At 42.4% G+C, this 20,611-nt stretch overlaps 1 protein-coding gene across 3 annotated transcripts in view; it reads right to left on the reverse strand.

Annotated features, from left to right (window-relative positions):
* BAG6 (BAG cochaperone 6) overlaps nt 1–20,611 on the reverse strand; it is a 65,159-nt gene that overhangs the window by 7,607 nt on the left and 36,941 nt on the right. For all 3 annotated transcript variants that reach the window (XM_089659135.1, XM_089659136.1, XM_089659134.1), the window contains 9 exons: nt 20,084–20,253; nt 14,195–14,248; nt 12,686–12,788; nt 8,602–8,726; nt 6,846–6,992; nt 4,211–4,267; nt 1,813–1,962; nt 1,538–1,645; nt 1,314–1,460 (listed from right to left, as the gene is read on the reverse strand). In XM_089659135.1, coding sequence (XP_089515261.1) covers nt 1,314–1,460; nt 1,538–1,645; nt 1,813–1,962; nt 4,211–4,267; nt 6,846–6,992; nt 8,602–8,726; nt 12,686–12,788; nt 14,195–14,248; nt 20,084–20,253 — 1,061 coding nt within the window. The remainder of the gene's footprint in view (nt 1–1,313; nt 1,461–1,537; nt 1,646–1,812; nt 1,963–4,210; nt 4,268–6,845; nt 6,993–8,601; nt 8,727–12,685; nt 12,789–14,194; nt 14,249–20,083; nt 20,254–20,611) is intronic.

The following is a 20,611-nucleotide window of genomic DNA, read 5'->3' on the forward strand; positions in this document are numbered from 1 at the left end:
CATGATCGCTGTGATAGCCTCTGATTGGCTATCACAGTGATCAGTCACTGTACAGCCCGGCCCCCTTGTTTTTTTTTTCTCTCTATGAATGGAGGAGAGAGATACATTGTATCTCTCTAAGGGCTCGTTCACACTAGGCTGTTTTGCCAACGCTTGCCAAACGCCCCTATAGCGTTTGGCAAGCGTTGGTCCGGTGTTTGCGGAGCGTTTTTAACGCTCGGCAAATGCACCGCAAACGCCGCATGCGCGGTTTAGCGGCGGTTGCTAGGCGTTTGCCGAGCGTTAATAACGCCCCACAAACGCCTATAATGCATTTGAGTGGTGTTACCACTCCGCAAACACCCCGCAACCTCACCGCAAACGCCAGCCGGGCGTTTGCGGAGCGGCACCATAGACGAGAATAAGAGGCTTCAAAGCCTCCTGACTCGACCAGAGGCGTCAGTTTTGCCGCGACGCGACGCAACGCAAACGCTCCTGTTAGAACAGCACCATGTGCTGTAATGTGCAGAATTGGCAGAGGCGTTTGGGAAGCGGTAAAAACGCTTCCCAAACGCCTCTCTGCCGCCTGCACACAAGGCTAGTGTGAACGTAGCCTAACTCTTGGCATAGAGGGAAAAAAAATGTTTGTTTAAAAAAAAAATAAATATTAAAAAAAAATAAAACAAAGAATAAATACCTAGATCAGGTTTGATCTAGTTCAGTGCCAGGGTTAGTGTTTGGGTCAAGGTCAGGATTTATAATAAAAAAAAAAAATTTGGTATCAGTGTCAGTGTGATTTAGGTAGAAAAAAAAAAAAAGACAAACAAAATGCGCACTATTGTTTCTGGGCTGTACTACGGGTACAAACATACACATATATGGTATCGCTGCGATTGTCAAGATCTGGAGAATGTATTTTGGGTTGTTCTTTGGTGGTAGGTTATGGTAACAAGAAACACAGCTAAATAAAAAAATAATATTTTTTTTTACTATTTTGGGCCATTTTCCTTTGATTAAAAAAAAAAAAAAAAAAAAAAATCAGGAGATATTCATTACCATTTACCACCAAATGAAATCCCAATTTGTCCTGAAATAAACACGGTATAATTCACCTGGATGTACAAAGTAGTTGTGATGATATGTATGGTTTTACTAACACAGGTCAACGTTGCAAAATTGTGCTTAGGCATTTAGATTTGGTTTTACCCTTAGGCGTGAAGGGGTTAAGTTCCATTTTAAGAGCTCTTCACTTTCCATGCACTCCATCAAAATCAGTTCTCAGCACTTCCAGCTCTGTTTTTGCTCTTCACTGTGAACCCATTAAATCCGCTCACCTGTTCTCTGTATCGGCCTTGTACCTCGCTGTTGTCCAACTCTCTCTTCAGACTCTCCATACTGGTCTCTGGTTTGGCTCCCGTACACTTCACGGCCCGATTCACAGCCTCCGAGAGGGAGAGGTGAGGTCCTTCTCCTTGCATTGTCTGAAAGAGAAGCCATAATGAATCCCAGTACAATACAACAAAAGGCACACACATTGCTCCAGCCGAATGAATCCTACCTTGCGTCTCTTGGCGGGCATCCCGCTCAGGTAGGCATCACTCAGTGGCGGTTGCTGCTTTAGCTTCCTTTGGGTCTGAATGTCCTGCCTAATGACAGGGACCCACTCCTGGATAAGAAGGAGAAGCAACAGCCATAAGCAGAGGCAGAGGACAGTGACATGCCAAAACATGAGCCAAAAACAGAAAAAAGCGAGAATTTCACAGGAGATGGGAATGTAGGGGAAAAAAAAGGGACAGAAGAGTAAATGACTGGCAAGGACCATATGGCACTCACTGGTGGCACTGCTGCTGCCCATGGCTCAGACCCAGCCTCTTCTTGTTGAGGGAGCTCTGAGTCCGGACATAGAGCTGGTGCTGAAGCCTGAGTGGGCATGAAGAGGACCTCTTCCACTGTGGTGGCAGGGGCTGGAGAAGAAGCACCCGGCTGTGGGACAGATAGAACGACATGGGTGGAGACAAAGAAGCAGACAGAATAAAAGGGAAAGTATCACTGTGTAATATAATGCTACTGGAAATGGCGGCACAAACATCGCAATCTAAACAACATTACGCAGAACTCCAGGCATAAAAAGCTTTACATATAAATATAAACCTCAATAACCACAAAAAGGACATACAGTAATACCTCGGTTTATGAACACCGCGGGTAACGTAATTTCTGGTTTACGAATGAAAATCTATTGAAAATAATGCTTCGGTTTACAATTTTTTTTCGCAATACGAAGTAAGTTTCCCCAGGATGCATTGCGCCTGGGAGGTTTATAGCGCCGGTCCCGTGACTTTAAAGTGCACTTTATAAACAGTTTTGAACAGATAACACTTTTTTCTGACCTCCAGAATGGATTAATTGATTTTCAATGCATTTACTAATTTTTTTTTAATCATGTCCCTGTACAGTATTTATGCCTTTAAAGTGCACTTTATAAAGAGTTTTGAACAGATAAAAGACTTTTTTTTTTTTTTTTACTTTTTTCTGACCTCCAGAACGGATTAATTGGTTTTCAATGCATTCCGCGTTTCGGTTTACAAATTTTTTTGCAATACGAAATGTCCTGGAGAACGCATTAAATTTGTAAATCGAAGTACGCCTGTAAATGTATTTTGTGTATACCAAAAGAACGTGGCTCCTGCATTTACACATTATCTGTTCGTCTGGGTTTCAGCATTCAGTTTTCAGCACCCTCTTACCCACCTCCACATTTATGTGGCAATTATAAAGGGAACAAAATTTTAAAAAGTACGCTAAAATTATATACTGTAGGGTCAGATTAAAGTGGCAACCTTAACCCCTGGTTCACATCTGTGTGGGTGGTGCCCCTGTGGGACCCGCACAAATGCCTGCAGCTGCACCACCCACACAGAGGAAAGCGGGTGCCATTAATTCTAATGGCATGCTGCCCACACTGGAAATCACAACTGTACTGGGAACCTCGGTTCCCATGCAGGCTACGATTTCCAAAGTAGTGCAGGGACTTCTTCCCTGCGTGTCCCAGGGCACGGGAGTCCATTCAAATGAATGGGCTCTCATGCCCGCACAAAACGCGGACTGCACAGATGTGAAGAGAGCTTAAGAGGAACTTTGGTTTTGTTTAGAACAAAAAAAAAAATGAAAAAAGTAAACAGCTACAAAAATACTGCAGCTGCCGACTTCTGACAGTCGGTGTCTTCACTGGAGCAGATCCCTCACCGGGTTTGGGATCCTCGATGCCAGCATCCTGAACGTGACAGCCAGTTGTGACTTCCTGCTGTTTTACAGCCAGCTCTCCACTGTGTATGCATGATCGCGCTGTGCTTTCAGACTGGTCCTGCAGCCTTCTGGGACATGTCCCAGGAGGTTGCGGGTGGGTAAGAGGGCTGGCCAAGCTGATGTCATTCTTGTCTAGGTGTGAACTTTGGAAGTGAGAGCAGATACCTGTCAAAAAAAAAAAAAAGGTACCCCCTCCCAGGAAAAATAAAAACATCAGTTTTTGTTGGGGGGGGGAGGGAATAGGATGAAGTTTTACTTTAACGCTGAAACAGAGTGAGAGACTGGAGTCGTCGCTGCCCACCAAACTAGTATCAGTGAACACACAACTTGTGTCCGGAATAATGTAAGCCTCACACACAATTCTGAACAGAGTATTGTAAATTCAACTGAAAAACATACACAAACACACACACACACAAACACCTAAAAGGCCTTTCAATACAATCTGAATTTGTTCAAAGCAGAGGCAAAAAAAATGTTTCTATCATTTGCAAAATATAACTGCAAAAAAAAAAAATAGATAACTGATTATGCGGGAATTATTGATCGCTAAAAAAAAAAAACAAAAAAAAAAAAAAACTCTTGGATGGGCATCTTGACGAACACAGTATAAAGGGATATGGGAAAGATTTTTGACATGAAAAACACACCCATGCATACAGTTTGAACTGGATGGATTAGTGTTTATTCAACTTTACCAAGTATGCCACACACCATTCATATCAAAAGAACAAATTAATCTACATTATCCAAATGTACTTTTTTTTACGTTAGTTGTAAAATAATCTGTGATATGCAAACTTCAAGGTAACTGAGATGCATGGCCTTTTTTGGAGCAAAGTATTAAAAGTGCTGCACAATCTAGATACTGACTGAAATGCATTTGGGCCCTAAGACACACAGAAGAGGACCTTGCTAGTAATACCTGAGCCTCAGCAGGAGAGGTCTCCATTGGCTGCTCCTGTGGGGACAGCTCTGTATCCTAAGGAGACAAGAACAGAAGAGGAGGACACAATAAGAGGCCATGTAAGAAAGCCATGACATAAAGATGTTCCTGTGGTTTATATCTGGAAGAATAACCATTCTTGCAGCCCCAAGTAATTAAGAGCACAACCGTATAATATTACTGAAAATAAACCATTGCTTTGTCCATTCAGGGCAAAACAACAGGTCCACTTTAATAGTGGCAACCCAATGCGCACCCTTCCTTTCATTCCTCCATCATTGGGAGAGAAAAAATACCTGGCACGTCTAAGTATGGAGATGCACATCATTCATTTCCTTTGTGCCCATGTGACAGTGCTGGTGTTTGGCTACTCCAGCACCCAGTGCGGTCATATAGAAGCAGCGGGACAGTGTCCAGCTTTTTGTAAGCTCCAGATCATCGCTTAAAGTGGTTGTAAACCTAAAAAAAAAAAAAATCAATCTAATCCTACAGTTGAACAGATTTTACCTTTTCTAAGCATTTGAGCTTTGTTTGGTATCTTGAAGCAAGCCCCTTCTCCAGAAATCCCCCCTGCTCTACTGAACAAAATAAATCTGACAAGCAGAAATATGGTGTCGCCACTCCCCTTCTCCAGTGAGTGACAGGCTGTGCCGAAAACGAGACCAGCCTGAGCCTCCATGGAATACACTGCAAAGGGGTGGGGGAGCGGGTGTCCTCTCCCTGCTGGTCTCTGCCTTCACAAGATCGAGAACTCAGCAACAGTGATTTATGACATAGATCGGCATCACTTCAGTTAGGGACTGATGTGAATGTTCAATATATATATATGTGTAAAGTGCTGCGTAAATTGACAGCGCTATATAAGTACCTGAAATAAATAAATAATGCTGTATTTATCTAGGCAAGTCTGCTGACAGCTGATTATTGTCCTGCTCTATTCACAGCACCTAGCTTGTGAATTGCTGTTTACAGAGTTTTACATGTTTCTTGTTCCCAGGGGCGGACTGACAACTCATGGGGCACCCAGGCAATAGGGGATCATGGGGCCCGTGTCCTTGCCCACACTCAAAAAAGCCTATGAAAAGTACCAGGGGCATCTCATAGGGCCCCCTTCTGACCCCGGGCCCTTGGGCTGACAACTCATGGGGCACCCAGGCAATAGGGATTATGGGGCCCCTGTGTCCTTTGCCCACACTCAAACCACACCCAAAAAAGCCTATGAAAGGTACCAGGGGCGTCTCATGGGGCCCCCTTCTGACCCCGGGCCCTTGGGCACTGCCAGAGTTCCCAAATGGTCAGTCCGCCCCTGCTTGGTCCACATTGTCACTTTAGGCTGCAGGACTCCTAGGAATTTTAACATTAACCCCTTCCTACCAGCTTTCTCCTGATTAGCACAGATCTTGTGCTGTAAGCAGAGCTGACAGTCACTGGCACCTATGTATTGCCCTAATGGCACTCAGGAGACATGATCGCAGACATAGAGATGTCAGATAGCTCACGGTCTTGAGCAGAGGATAGAGGATGTGAAACTGAGGGATTGTGTGACACCACATCTCCGCCTACTATTCTCTGTTCCTAAGTCACGGCCACAAACCAGCAGTTTTTAGAGGGCTGAGAAAAGCTAAGGGGGTATTTTTCTGAGGTACACTCACAGCTGTATGTAGGTTTACATTAAAATGTATTCATTTATGACAAAAAGCACTTTTTTTTATATTTGCGTTTACAACCACTTTACTACCGCTTTAATGATGTGTTGGTGTTAAACACTGCTCGGACACTTGTGCCTACAGGCAAACTTATAGTAAAGCTTACCAGTAGGTACAAGGAATATCTCCTAGACGTGCACCATTTAGGAAATTACTCACCGTTTCTGCAGCCAGTGACGTCATTGTAACATGGGCTCTGAAGGGACGGCATGCACATGCATAAGAGCCCGGTGCTGCTGAAGGGCTTCATTGTAAGGAAACTCTTTCATAATGTGCTAGTATGTGATGCATATTAGCACATCATGTGCTTAAAGCGGAGTTCCACCCAAAAGTGGAAGCTCCGCTTGTTTGCCACCCCCCCCCCCCCCCGCCATATATGACACCTTTTGGGGGGGAGGGGAGCCGTGGGGAAGTGAGCTGGAAGTTCTGCCCCCTTCTTCCTCCCACAGTCTCCTGGGAACCTTCACAGGTCCCAGAAGACTGCTGGACCAATCAGGATATGCACCGTGACCAGCGCATGCGCAGTAAGCACCCGGCTGTGAAGCCGCAAGCTGTCACCGTTGGGTGCCCACAGATGAGATGCTGGCGCCATGGAGAGAAGGGACAGCGCGGGTGAGAACATCGCCAGACCCTGGGACAGGTAAGTGTGTGCTTATTAAAAGTTTTTTGTATCTGCTGACTTTTAATAAACTCCCAAAACGGCTGGAACTCCGCTTTAACTTGCAGGGAGAAATGTATTATTTTTTTTTTTCTATGCAAGAGTTTACAACCCCCTTAACTCTCCAGTAAATACAGAAAGAGAAGGGAAAATAAGTGGATGTTCAGCTGGTTGGGCCAGCAAGGGCAAAACACGTTAGCTTTAAACATGAAAGGAGGAATCTGGTCTGTTATTGAATGTTCCAACTCACTCGAGGAGGGTCTCCCACTCTGCGGACATGCCTCTGCACCTCTCCTTCCGTCACCGGCATTTGGCCCAGAAGAGCTTGCAGTCGCAGGGACAAGACAGAAGTCACCCAAGAAACTAATGCAGGAGAAACATCTGTGGACAGTCTCCTCTGTAAAGAAAAAAAAAAAAAGAGGGATGTTGGTTTATGGTAAAAGCAAACTGACATGTCACAGGCCTGGAACATGAATAACCAATCCCCTGCAAGAAAATGTTCACTGTGATGGTTATCCAATAAATAATTCAATAATCCTTCCCCAAGGCTAGGAAAAAGCACATGGTGGTGGATAGTCCTGAAAATTCATCCTCACGCTTTGTATGTTTCCATCATGTTGGGGCTACCGCTAATCATAAAATGAAGACCCGTGGCCATCGAATCTTGTATCCAGTTATAGAGTCAAACACGGCATGTTCTGTGAATACATGCATCAAGATTGGTGTTGATTTGCCATTTGTGCTTTTGAGTTTAACGGTTTTTCCTTTATGTTAAAAGTACTGTATATGTCCAGTCACAATTGTTTTAGTTTTGTATAGTGGGGCAGAAAGAAAATCCATCAGGTTTACGACTATCTCCATTACAGAGATTTCCCTTTACTTCCTGTCCAGCTGGTTTAACAGACAGGAAGGGAGTTGTGATTTCCAACAGCAACACAGTAAAAGAGAAAAGAAAACAAAACTAAAAAACAAAAAACTTTCCTTTAGCAGAGTAGGGGAAGACTAGAAACGCTTACAGATTTCTGTGTCCCTTGGACAGAATGTGGGGGGAAATCTATACCTTTTATTGCCATCTTCATTTACAGAGAGGGGTTCTCTAATCCATCCATACTCAAGGCAAAAGAAGGAAAAGATTTTGGCTTAACATACAGTGAAGGAAATGCGTATTTGATCCCCTGCTGATTTTGAATGTTTGCCCACTCACAAAGAAATGATCGGTCTACAAATCGAATGGTAGGTGTATTGTAACACTGAGAGACAGAATAGCAACAAAAAATTCAGAAGAAATGCATATCTAACAAATGACGCACTGACTTGCATGTTCATGAGGAAAATAAGTATTTGATCCCCTTCACAAAACATGACAGTACTTGGTAGCAAATCCCTTGTTGGCAATCACAGAGGTCAGACGTTTCCTGTAGTTGGCCACCAGGTTTGCACACGTCTCAGGAGGGATTTTGGCCCACTCCTCTTGGCAGATCCTCTCAAAGTCATGAAGGTTTGGTGGCTGACGTTTGGCAACTCAAACTTTCAGCTCCCTCCACAGATTTGCAATTGGACTAAGGTCTGCAGACTCGCTAGGCCACTCTAGGACCTTAATGTCAGGTCAGACGTTTCCTGTAGTTGGCCACCAGGTTTGCACACATCTCATTCAATTTTTAGACTGATCATTTCTTTGTGAGTGGGCAAGCATTCAAAATCAGCAGAGGATCAAATACTTATTTCCTTCACTGTACATCAACTTTTATGCCATGTTCCTCACAAAGCTCAGCAATGCTACTTCTGTGCACCAGAGGAAGGAATCCACAAAAGCCACAAGCTGTTGCATTCTTATCAACTGACTGGTGCAAAGATTCTGTTACCCCTTCCTGCACCAGATGCTGGAAATCCCTAACTTTGTCTTCTCTACTGTGATAAAAATACATTTCAACTGAATGGATGAGCTGGAATGAGTTAAATCACTGGAATGAACGAAGTGACCCGTACATGTGTAGGACACTACTTACGATTCTCTCATTAATGACGGATGTGAGAGCGTGCTGGTCTCCTCGCAGACAGTACAGATTGAGGGCAAGCCATTCAAACAGTGATTGGTTACACATCTCCAGAAGACGCTGCCCGAACGTGGAGTCTACAAGACAATACAAAACATTTGACTATTTTCCACGGCAAACTCAGCTAGGCCATAGACGAGTGGAAATCCAAAAGTTCTATTGAGTGAAAAACAAAAATAGCTCATACGATTGTGTCTTCAATTGTTTTGTCTTTCTAATAAAAATCCACCATGATGGATCAGGCACTTTCTATTGTCACACATAAATCGTGTGTCGCAGTTGGCACGCTAATGATGAAAAAAATGCGAACATTTTCGCTCGGTGTTTGCATCGTCTATGGCAGGGTTTCTCAACTTTGTTTCAGTGAAGGCACCCTTTAAAATTATGGACAGTCCTGAGGCACCCCATTATAAAATGTGAAATACTATTCTAATAGCAGCAACATCCACACATGTAGGACACCCAACATTAGAGGTGATTTATTCTTCTTCCGAAGCGAATACACTTTTGCATACTGGTACTGACTAGTATACCAATGTTTCTCTTCTCCCTCAGTTTTTCTCTATCACTGAGCTAATGTGACCCCAGCACTGATGGAGAGGGGCAGGGGACGGTCAAGCTAGGATGCTGTGAAGGCAGCTGACATCCTTCTTATCACCTGATGATGTCATTGGTTGTCAGGATGCCGACAGCTAGAAGGTTGTAATGGCACACAATGAACACCTGTGGCTTTGTATAACTAAATGGCAGGCTTGCTCCATCCGCTGGCTTGTATACGAGTTTTGGCCAATTTTTAGACATTTTGCAAAGGCACCCCTGAAGAGACTTCAAGGCACCCTGTTTTAGAAAGGTAGGTCTATGGCCACCTGAAGCCTGCTTCAGATCACATCATTGTTTCTCTGCTCTTCTAGCCATAATTGCTTTACTTCTGCTTCTACCTTCCTGAGAAAGCAATAAAATAACTTAGGGGTGGGGTCCAGTGGCAAAGTATAATGGTGCATCATTAGCAGAGAAGCGTTTAAACAGACCCTGTCACTTACTTAAATAAACAGGTATAAACTGAGAAAAATTGGATTTTTTTCTACATACCTGTAAAATCCATTTCTTGGATTACATCACAGGACACAGAGCAGGCAATAATAATGACTGTGGGTTATGCGCCACCTATAGGTGAAGGAACACTGGCAGATCAATCAAACAGGAAGTCCTCCCCGATAGGACCTCTCCTGCACAGGAAGTACTTCAGTTTTGTAGCACACAATGACTTTCCAGAAAGAGGGGGGGACCTCTGTTCTCCAAGAAATGGATTTTACAGGCAAGTATGAAGAAAAAAAAAAAATAGTTTTCTTTATCGTACATCACGTGACAGGAGGAGGCTAGGATCATGACTATGTGGGATGTCCCAAAGCAATAAAAAAAAAATCTCAGGGTGGGTGACACCATAATAACCACCCCCCCATTAATCTCAAAGGACTTGCTCAGCCGTTTGTAATATGCTTTGGCCAAAAGCAGAATCCTCCGTGGCTCTGACATCCACCTGGTAAAACCTTGTGAAAGTATGAATCGAAAACCATGTAGTGGCCTTGCAAACTTGAGCATCAGACACCTGATGGCAGATAGCCCAAGATGCCCCCACACCCCTGGTAGAGTGTTCTCTCACCCAAAAGGGTGGAACCTTGCCCTTCAAACCATAGGCTTGAATGATTAACTGGTGGATCCAATGAGAAATAGTTGACCTGGATGCCGCCTGCCCTTCTGACAGCACACAACAGGAATTCCTGATGTGTGCTGCCAAACGCAAGTAAATTCTGACCACCTGAACTACATTCAGAGTACACAGCGATCTTTCCACTGCTGACTGTGGACTAGGACCTTCACCAACCACCACAGTGGGCCAACCTTGAAATGGGCGCCACTGCCTTGGACCTGTACAGCACCCTGCCAGAAAGCGCCTTGTCAGCCATGTACTGCACAGGGTTCCGTTACACAGGGTCCAGCACCAGAAGGCTGCAATACAAGCAAAATCTGAAGGACTTGTCTCCTTATTAAGCGAGGCTTTGGTACCATCCATTTTGGCTAACAGCTTTTTGAATGGATCCAATTGAAGTCTTTGATTCTCTGTTCTGAACCTCAAGGTGTGCTCCAAGAGCACATGCAAGTACATCAATGACCATCCACCTTACAAAAGCTGGCACAAAACCTGAAGTACTTCCTGTGTAGGAGGGATTATATAGGAGAGGACTTCCTGTTTGATCTGCCAGTATCCATTCACCTATAGGTGGCCTATAACCCAAATAGTCCTGATTATAGCCTGCTCTGTGGCCCGTGATGTACAATAAAGAAAATCAAGTATCCTAAATGTTTTTTCCACCATTCCATAAACAATGTTTTATTCACTCACAATGTGCCTATGAACCTATCAAATATGACTTCAAGGACGAGTCCATTACCAGCACAACCCCCTATCTCCTTGCACGTCATAGCCCTTTTCCTCTTCTGGGATTGTCTAAATATTGTCTGTGCTAGCCCATCTCCTCCACCCATCCCCTCATCTCCCTACATAACCCTTTTTTCTAACTTCCAGGAGAGCACACAAAAGAGAGGAATAAAATAGTGCATATAGCTCTGTGGCTGCTGACATCACATTCTAGACGGCAGCACCCAGCAACAGTCTCTGGGATTCTGAATGTCTACACGAGGGAGAATTTACAGGTAGATTTAGAAAAAACCTATTGAATTCACCTAGAATGCTATAGCAAGATTGTGGTTTAAAAGGAATGGTATGGAGACAGAGGGGTAGATTGACTAAAACTGGAGCACTCAGAATCAGGTGCAGCTGTGTATGGTAGCCAATCAGCTTCTTACTTCAGCTTGTTCAATTAAGCTTTGACAAACCCTGATTGGCTTCTGTGCAGAGTTGCACCAGATTTTGCACTCTCCAGTTTTAGTAACTAACGCCCAGTGTGTCTTTAATGGTGCATCACTTGCAGAGACTCAAGCATTACTCACAATTATCTAGCAATTCCTGACATCTTGGTGGTAATAACAGAAGCCTCTAGCAGGTGGAAATCCTCATTGCACAGAGCAGCATTTTTCAACCAGGGTGCTGTTGCAAAAGGACCAGTTGCTATATGCCAACTCCTGTAATACAGACTCCGCATCTCCTCTCTGCTCCTATCTGTACCCCGTCGGCACTCTGAATGTTTTGTGGGCGGCCCACCTGCATCTCACCAAACGATGATGTTCATCAGTTGCTAGGGACAGGTTGGACGGCTCGCCCAGCATTCTGAGCTGCCGGTAGGAGTACAGATAGAAGTAGAAAGGGGGAGAAAGCGGGGAGTAGGTGCAGGGTATGCTCTCACTCCAGTCTGTATTGCAGGGTGCTAGTAGATCGTCGAAGTTTACAGATTTTATTACCGCCCCCATCTCTGGGAGGGGGGGGGGGGGATTTGGTGCCAGGAGAAGGGAATTGGTGAGGGGAGACTTATGCCAGGAGAGGGAATATGGGGGTATTTGTGCGTTCTCACATCACACAATAATGCACTGCCATGTGCAGATGCCATGATTTTGTTAATAGCACCCCCACACATCTAGTAAATGTGAGTGTATCTGCACCTGCTAAAACACGTAGTACCGCAGAACCATGAGTTTTGGTGTGGCTTGATTTTAAAAATTATGCCAGTGCCTATTTCACGTACATGAAGCAACCCATTAAAAAACTTGACGCAGTGGAACAAGCAAAAAAACGAGTCCTCAGGCTGGTGTGCCCCAAGATTGTGCAGAGTTTCAAAGGGTGCCTTGACTGAAAGGTGGTTGAAAAACACTGGCACAGAGAGATTGTCTAATCATAGGAAAATATCCCTTCCCTCAGGCCTAAATTAATTTCAACACAACAGAGGTGAGAAAAGGATCAAAATATTACTCATATGCCAATGCTGCCATCAACTATTATGGTGTGTACCAGGGCTCAGGTGGTTAAGGAAGGAAAGAGCAAGACACTAACCTTTCTCTGCTCTTCCTGTCGTTTGTTATTTACCTGCACAATGTAGGATGTGTGTTGTGATCCTATTAAACTGCTCCTGCAGGAATTCCAGATTAGTTCTTGTTATGTCGACATCTTCGCGAACAGGGGCGGTGGCCTGCATATGAAGGGACAAAGTGATGAGGAACTAAAGCCCAAGTCCATGTTTCTGTTCACTTTAAATAGTTTGTTTGGGTCAAGTTGGCTCAGATGAACTACTTCTATAACAAAGTAAATCTGCTGCTGTCGGCACTGTATCAGAATTGGCTATATACAGTATCAGGGTGGATAAAAATCAATGATTTTCTTAAAAAAATAAAAAAAAAAAAAATCAGATTTTTTTTTATTTAAATCGGATGTTTTTGATTTTTAATCGGATTTTTTTGTATAAAATGCTTTTTGAGGAAAATATATTACCATCCAAAGGTTATTCCATCATGAAATAAAGATTAGTTTTTTAATTATGTAGAATAAGGCTATATATGTTTAATTTTTTTGGTAAAAAAATTCCATGAATCCATTCACAATGTCATGCTCTTCCAGAGGTTTTTGTAAGATTATTGGGCAGTTTCTCTGCCTACAAGATATTATCACAGATGCTCGGTTTACTTTTGCAGTTCTCAAAACTGAATTTGACTCAGCGGAGATCACATGCCTCTTCTTCACAGCAAAAATGTTATAACATAAACAGAGTTAAGAAAAAGACCTTCATCCTAACTTCTACAAACCTAGGACTACAGAATCAACCCCTTCACTGCTAAGTTTCAAGAAGTTCAGTGAATAGAATAGAAACAATATTTTTCTGATTGTTTAGAGTAGAATAGATCTGCACAAGAAGAAAGTGAAACTAAGTGTGAGGAGGAAGGGGCTGACAGTCTAAGTTTCTTAAAATATATATATTTTGTTTAGCCAAATTAGTTAACAAACATGGATGTTTAAGCAAATCACATATGCTGGAATGTTATTGTTTCAGTTGAATAAATCTATTTAAATTGTTATTATTAAGGTAATGATTATTTTTCTCCTTCCTAAGTACAACAGAAAAGTTGTCCAAATATGAATGATTAACCTATTAAACTGGGGATAAAAAAACTAATATGAAAAGTTGTTATTCTAAAAATCATCTACTTGCATATTAAAGTTATACCAGCAAGAATTAGTCTTTATGTAGAAAACTAGGATTTAAATCAAGCCTTACTGACTAGTGATTTATATCGTGATTTAAATCAGTTTGATTAAATCAAATCCACCCTGTACAGTATGCAGTGCTGTATCCTAGCACACTCACAGGCAACATCCCGTCTGCTACTGGAACAAAACTGAGTTGGGCTGAGTGCTTCTCAGCCATTCAGAGGAAGCCTAGTATTTTTAATCAGGGAATGCAAGGCTTCCTTTGATTGGCCTGAGGTGGAGAGGTAGACGGATGATGTTAAGATCTCCTCCTTCAGCCAGAGGAAGCCATGGACTTAAGAGATACAGGTGTGGGATAAGTAGAAAAAAAAAAAGCCACAAGGCATCCCTTACAAAGCTCTCGCGAATATATTCTTCCAAACCGTTCGTAAGATTCCGCGATGCCATCTGAAAAAGAAAAATATTTATACTGTCATTTATTCTGTCCCTTCAAAAATTTAATAAATATCAACATTAGAAAATGGTTAAAGTCAAAACTACATTAAAAAAAAAAAAAGAAAAAAAAAAAAGAATTATGGTATTTCTTTTTTTTTTTAAATCAAAACCCATACTTACCTAGGTGGATGCAGCATCGGTCCCATGGCGGCTCTAAGGGTGAGAATTCAGCAATCACATGACTGCTGATCGTTGAGTTCTCACAGCCGCTCTAAGCAGAGATGTTGATGATCTCTGAGCCACTGTCTGCTCTGCCCCAGCTTACTGGAGAGTTGGGCTGTGGAGGAGGAGGGAGCGGCTGGCTCAGGTTCAAAACAGATCACCGAGAGGCTGAGCAAGGTGTCGCTCCAGACTCTGGGGTGGATCTTTCCCAAGGCTGGACTAGCTGAGTGACATCAGCCAACAGCGGGCTGAAACAGGTCACAGGAGTGCAGAACAAACTGTGGTCCACAGGAGAAGTACGACTAAAATAGCTTTGGCTGTACTTCTATAAGTTTCATTTAATAGTAATAGCATTTATACGGCTTCAATTTTTTTTTATTGTGACTACCCATGCATATACTGGGTGACATTTTAGGTCATTTTTTTTTTTTCTTTAACAGGTACACGATTTATTCAAACTATGCAATGACATTTTAGGTAAATTTAGACAAACAGACAGATGTGTCAGAATGAGGAGCCGCAAACATTTTTCTAGACCAACTCGAATATATACTGTCTGCTCCAGCTCCTCTCATCAAAGTCAGAGAAAATTAACCTCCCTGGATACGGACCCCAAGATCACACACCTGCCCCCAAAATAAGAGCATTGTCAACTGGCGAGCAAAATCCTCTCTTGTATTAGAAGAGGTATAGACTCCAGAGAGAGAGATATCATTTCCCCGGTACAAATCATTAGTAAGACCTCATCTGGAATATGCAGTTCAGTTTTGGGCGCCAATTCAGAAAAAGAACATTGGGGAACTGGAGAAAGTACAGAGAAGGGCAACCAAACTGATAAGAGGCATGGAGGAGCTCAGCTATGAGGAAAGATTAGAGGAACTGAATTTATTCTCTCTTGAGAAGAGGAGATTAAGGGGGGATATGATCTCCATGTATAATACATAAGGGGGGATATGATCTCCATGTATAATACATAAGGGGGGGATATGATCTCCATGTATATTACATAAGGGGGGATATGATCTCCATGTATAATACATAAGGGGGGATATGATCTCCATGTATAATACATAAGGGGGGTATGATCTCCATGTATAATACATAAGGGTGATATGATCTCCATGTATAATACATAAGGGGGGGATATGATCTCCATGTATAATACATAAGGGGGGGATATGATCTCCATGTATAATACATAAGGGGGGATATGATCTCCATGTATAATACATAAGGGGGGATATGATCTCCATGTATAATACATAAGGGGGGATATGATCTCCATGTATAATATATAAGGGGGGATATGATCTCCATGTATAATACATAAGGGGGGATATGATCTCCATGTATAAATACATCAGTGGTTCATATAGTGAACTCGGTGTAGTTATTCAACCTGAGGTCATCACAGAGGACAAGGGGGCACTCTTTATGTCTGGAGGAAAAGAAATGTAATCTCCAAACACGGAAAGGTTTCTTCACAGTAAGAGCTGTGAAAATAGACTCCAAGAGTTGGTTCTGACCAGCTCAGTGGATTGCTTTAGAAAAGTCCTGGATTCTTTCTTAGATACACAGAATATAACTGGTTATAACATTTATAGGTAAAGTTGATACAGGGAATATCTGATTGCCTCTCGGGGGATCAGGAAATAATTATTTTCCTAGCAGGAGCAAATTGGATCATGCTTTGGTTTTTTTTTTACCTTCCTCTGGATCAACTGCATGTGGGTAAAGTTGATACAGGGAATACCCAAATGCCTCTCGGGGATCAGGAAAGAATTTTTTTCCTTGCAGGGGCAAATTAGCTCATGCTTTGCTGGGTTATTTTGCCTTCCTCTGGATCAACTGTGGGTATAGGATTATAACTTTTTTTTTTTAATGGTTGAACTGGATGGACTTTTGTCTTTTCTCAGCCAGACTAACTATGTAACTATATGAAACTATGAAGAAAGAGCAGAGAGGGTGACTAGGAAAGTTTTGGACTAATTCACAAAAACAGGATAACGGTTTTAATAGAAAAAAGCATCTCTGCAAATAGCTGAAATAAAATACATATTAAAAAAGTGTCACAACTTGTACCAAACTGAAAAAAACAATGATTTTAAAAAAGCAACAAGTCCTCTTTCTCTCTCCCTCCTTTCTGCGCTCTCTCATCCTGTGTTCCTTCTCTCGCCCTTTTCTCCTGTCGCTATCTTTTGCCTACTTATGGTTTTTGCAAAAAAAAAAAAATAATTGGCTCTAGAGGACCAAACCTACATGGCTGGGACTCAGGTTAACGTTTGGGAGAGATGGAAGGAGCCTGTACCATGTCCCTTGCCTGGTAACGGACCTTTGGTCGTACTGACATTTCATCTGTCTACCCTCTGCTTCATGTGTGCTGCAGTGAGGCACGGTTTTTGTACATTATGGCTGTAACCGATGCTTATAATGTTTGCCGTTGTCCCACCATGCTGGGTGGATTGTTTGCCTTGATGTTGTAATCTGTACTGTGTTGAAGAGTGAAATAAAAAATTTTAAATAAAAAAAAACAAAAAACAAAACCCAGATCCTCCTTTATACCAATATCCAGGAAACAAATCAAGTGGTTAACTGCTAATACCAACATTTGAACTGTGCTACGAGCTAGAATGTCCATCCAGTTCACAATGCATGTTACAATCTTACTGAACGAACTTCTTTAGATCTACCAACTGTGTACTGCAGGGACCCGTTTTATTGCATAGGTTAGGTAGGTCCTAATTACAGATTTTTGATAAACTTTGGAGTCACCAAGTTACAACCTGACCATATAATCAACTTGAGATTTATCAAAACTAGGGAATATTAAAGTGTTACTAAACCCACAACAGTAAAATCAGTCTGTATATGCAGTAACGCATGCTTGTTATACTCACGGTGGAACCTAAGGGGTTAATCCTCTGCATTGTGTAAAAAGGATGTTTGATCCTGTCTTCTCTGATCCTCCCCTCCCTCCATGTTCCCCATTTCATCTCCTGATAGAACAAAGGCTCGGAGACACTCTGCACTTGCTGAGTTTGGTGTGTACTGCTAGAGAGTTTTTCTTTTTCTTGGGAAGGTGCATGTTATCACAGAGGGTCAGGGGTTATGCAATCTCATAGGACAATCAGAGCAGAAAGAAAACTCCTCCTACAAGCTTTATCCAGTGCACTGCTGGACACTGAGAGAAGTCACAAGACTGCTTTATACTGCTGATGAGAAAAGGTATTTTGCAGTTTATATTTACTAAAATAATTGCATTTCAATGTTCTGTGTACTGTGGGAGACCAGGCAAAGTGAATGCAGGGTCCTGAGTTTAGTAACACTTTACGATCTACCTAATCTATCCAATCAGGCAGGCCCTTGTACTACACAAGATGATTGTATGATCAGATTTTAATGCATGTGATGAGCCTAAGGGAGATTTTACAAAGGTTGTGTAGTTCGTTTGTGATGCGAATGGTGAGCTTAAAAAGGCAAAGTTAACCTATAGGAAGATGCTATACTCATTATTATTATTCAGGATTTATATATCGCCAACAGTTTGCATAGTGCTTTACCCATATTTAGGGTATAACATGTTCCAGCAATAGAGATGTCTGCAGGAGCCTGACAAATGTACCCACAATACACTGATCATGGGGTGCAATGCTTTAAAGGCTCCTGTGTATAAAAAACAAAAAAACAAAAAAAAACACATTTCCTGTAAAAACATGCATTTATTTATTAAAAGGTAAACTGAGCCTTTAAGGTTTCAACATATATAATTTTGTTCAATCAAATTGGGAAGGCTTTCAAGCACCGCTCCCTACAGGACTGCAGAGTCAAACAATCTTTGCAGTCTCTTTACTGAGAAATAATCTCAGGAGACTAAGGAAGGGGGGGGGGGGGTCTATTTTTTCTGAATGACTATGGCTTAGCATAGTTTACAGTGCACATGGCCTAGACATTCATAATTAGTCCAAGCAAAAGGTTGTTTTGGGGGGCAGAGCTAGTAATTCCTGGTCTGCAGAAGTTCCTAAACACCGAAATATGGGCTGTCATTTCTGGCTTGCTTTTAAAAAAAAAGGTGAAAGCCCCTGGGCTATCATCCTGATTCTTTGCCTTAGAACCATCAGCATTAAAGTAGACTTCCAGCTTTAATATCACTTTACTGCTGGCCAAGGAAAATATTTCTATTAGAAAACAATGTGACTGCAGTGTGTGTTGTAATGGGCAGCACAGTGGCTAAATTGTTAGCATTTCTGCCTGGCAGTACTAGGGTTGTTGGTTTGAATCCCAACCACGGCACCACCTGCCTGAAGTTTGCATGTTCTCCCTGTGTCTGGGTTCCTCTGGGTACTCCTGTCTAAATTGGCCCTAGTATGTGTATGTATGAATGTAGGTTAGGGACCTTAGATTGTACGCCTCTTGAGGGTTATGGACTGATGTGAATGTACAATCAATATATATATATGTAAAGTGCTGCGTAAATTGACAGCGCTATATAAGTATCTGAAATAAATAAATATCAACTTCAGTTCTGCAAGATTTTACCCCTTCACGACCTGGCCTTTTCTTTTTGCTATACCGCACTGCACTACTTTAACTGGTAATTGCACGGTTATTGAACACAACAAAAAAATTGTATACATTTTTTTCACACAAATAGAGCTTTCTTTTGGCGGTATTTAATCACCACTGGGGTTTTTACTTTTTTCAAAATAAACAAAAAAACCTGAATATTTTGAAAAATAAAAAAAATGTAATAAGTGTATATTGATTGGTTTGTATGAAAGTTATAGCGCCTACATACTAAGGTATAGATACTGGATATTTTTTTATACTACCAATGGTGGCGACTTATAATGGAACTGCGGAGGGCAATTTGCCACGAACTGACAGTGACATCACCAGTGGCATTAATACAGTGATCAGTGAGAATACTATACACGGTCACTGTACTAATGACACTGGCTGGGAAGGGGTTAACGTCTAGGGTGATTAAAGGGTAAAATGTACGCCTAACTATGTGTAATGTGTGAAGTGTGCTGCTTTTACGAATAGATCTCTCAGTTTCTCATCCCTGGAGAAACTGACAGATCGCTCCCTCTGTGCAGGATTCTGGGCTGTGGTTCTACACAGCTGATCAGCAGGTCCCAGCCAGGACTTGTTAACAGGCTACGATCACAGCTACAATAACAGGTGTACAATCACAGCAGGGGGAGGGCATGCGCCCGAAACCCGGAAGTAGGCAGCAATGCACCAGTACACCGCTTTGCCTACAGTGGCCGCCCATCCACAGTACATTGCGGGCGTAAACTGGATATACTGTAGTAGCATTAGGTACATACAGTAAGCAGGGCTGCGTTCCGGCAGTAATACAAGCAACTTCCTGTCTGCTGCCGAAATAAAGAATCATGCCGAGAGCTTCTCTGCCATTCAGAAGAAGCCTTGTGTATGTATCAATTAATACAAGCTGGAAATCTACTTTAAAATCCAAGTCAGCAATGGCAGCTCCCAAAATTTCGATCCTAACATGTTCCTTATCAGCAAATTTAGAAGTCCTAATAACAGGCACATGATATTTAGAGATGTAGTTTCACAAACAGCAGGGTGCCCGTACATTGGCAGCGATGGGTGTACCTGAATATTCTGTGGAGTGGGGTCAGCCTGGCGTAGATACTGTTGCAGGAAGAAGGATCGCAACTGAGGTTGCAGGTTTTGCAGTGGCTGCGACTGGCCATGTAATAACATCACTACATCCACAAGTGAGAAGTGATGACAGATGAGAGACAGGAGATCACCAAAGAACCCTGGAAAAAGGAAAAGCAAGACAGTTTAAAGAGCAACTTCAGGCACATGACCATCCAGTGGACTGCTAAAGCCATCAAGGAAACACTGCAACCATGTTAAATGTATTCAATTTCAGAAGGATTCAGCAGGATTTTCTCAATGCTTCTTAGTCAGACTTCTCAAGCAATCCTTTGCTCTGCCGACAACCATCTAATGCTCCCATGCTTGTAGGTGAGACTACAGAAAGAAGGTGGTAGCGGAACCAGGGGCCACATTAGTCACCAACCAGGGGCATTTAATAGCCTAACACACTAGCAGCTGAAGATTTTTCATATCAGGAAAGCCATGCGCACCAGATGAACTCAAAAGCGAAAATTC

The sequence above is a fragment of the Staurois parvus genome, unplaced genomic scaffold (genome assembly GCF_062004578.1).
Source record: "Staurois parvus isolate SC_StPar_1 unplaced genomic scaffold, SC_StPar_1.0 ptg001133l, whole genome shotgun sequence".
In the NCBI taxonomy this organism is placed as follows: Eukaryota; Metazoa; Chordata; class Amphibia; order Anura; family Ranidae; genus Staurois; species Staurois parvus.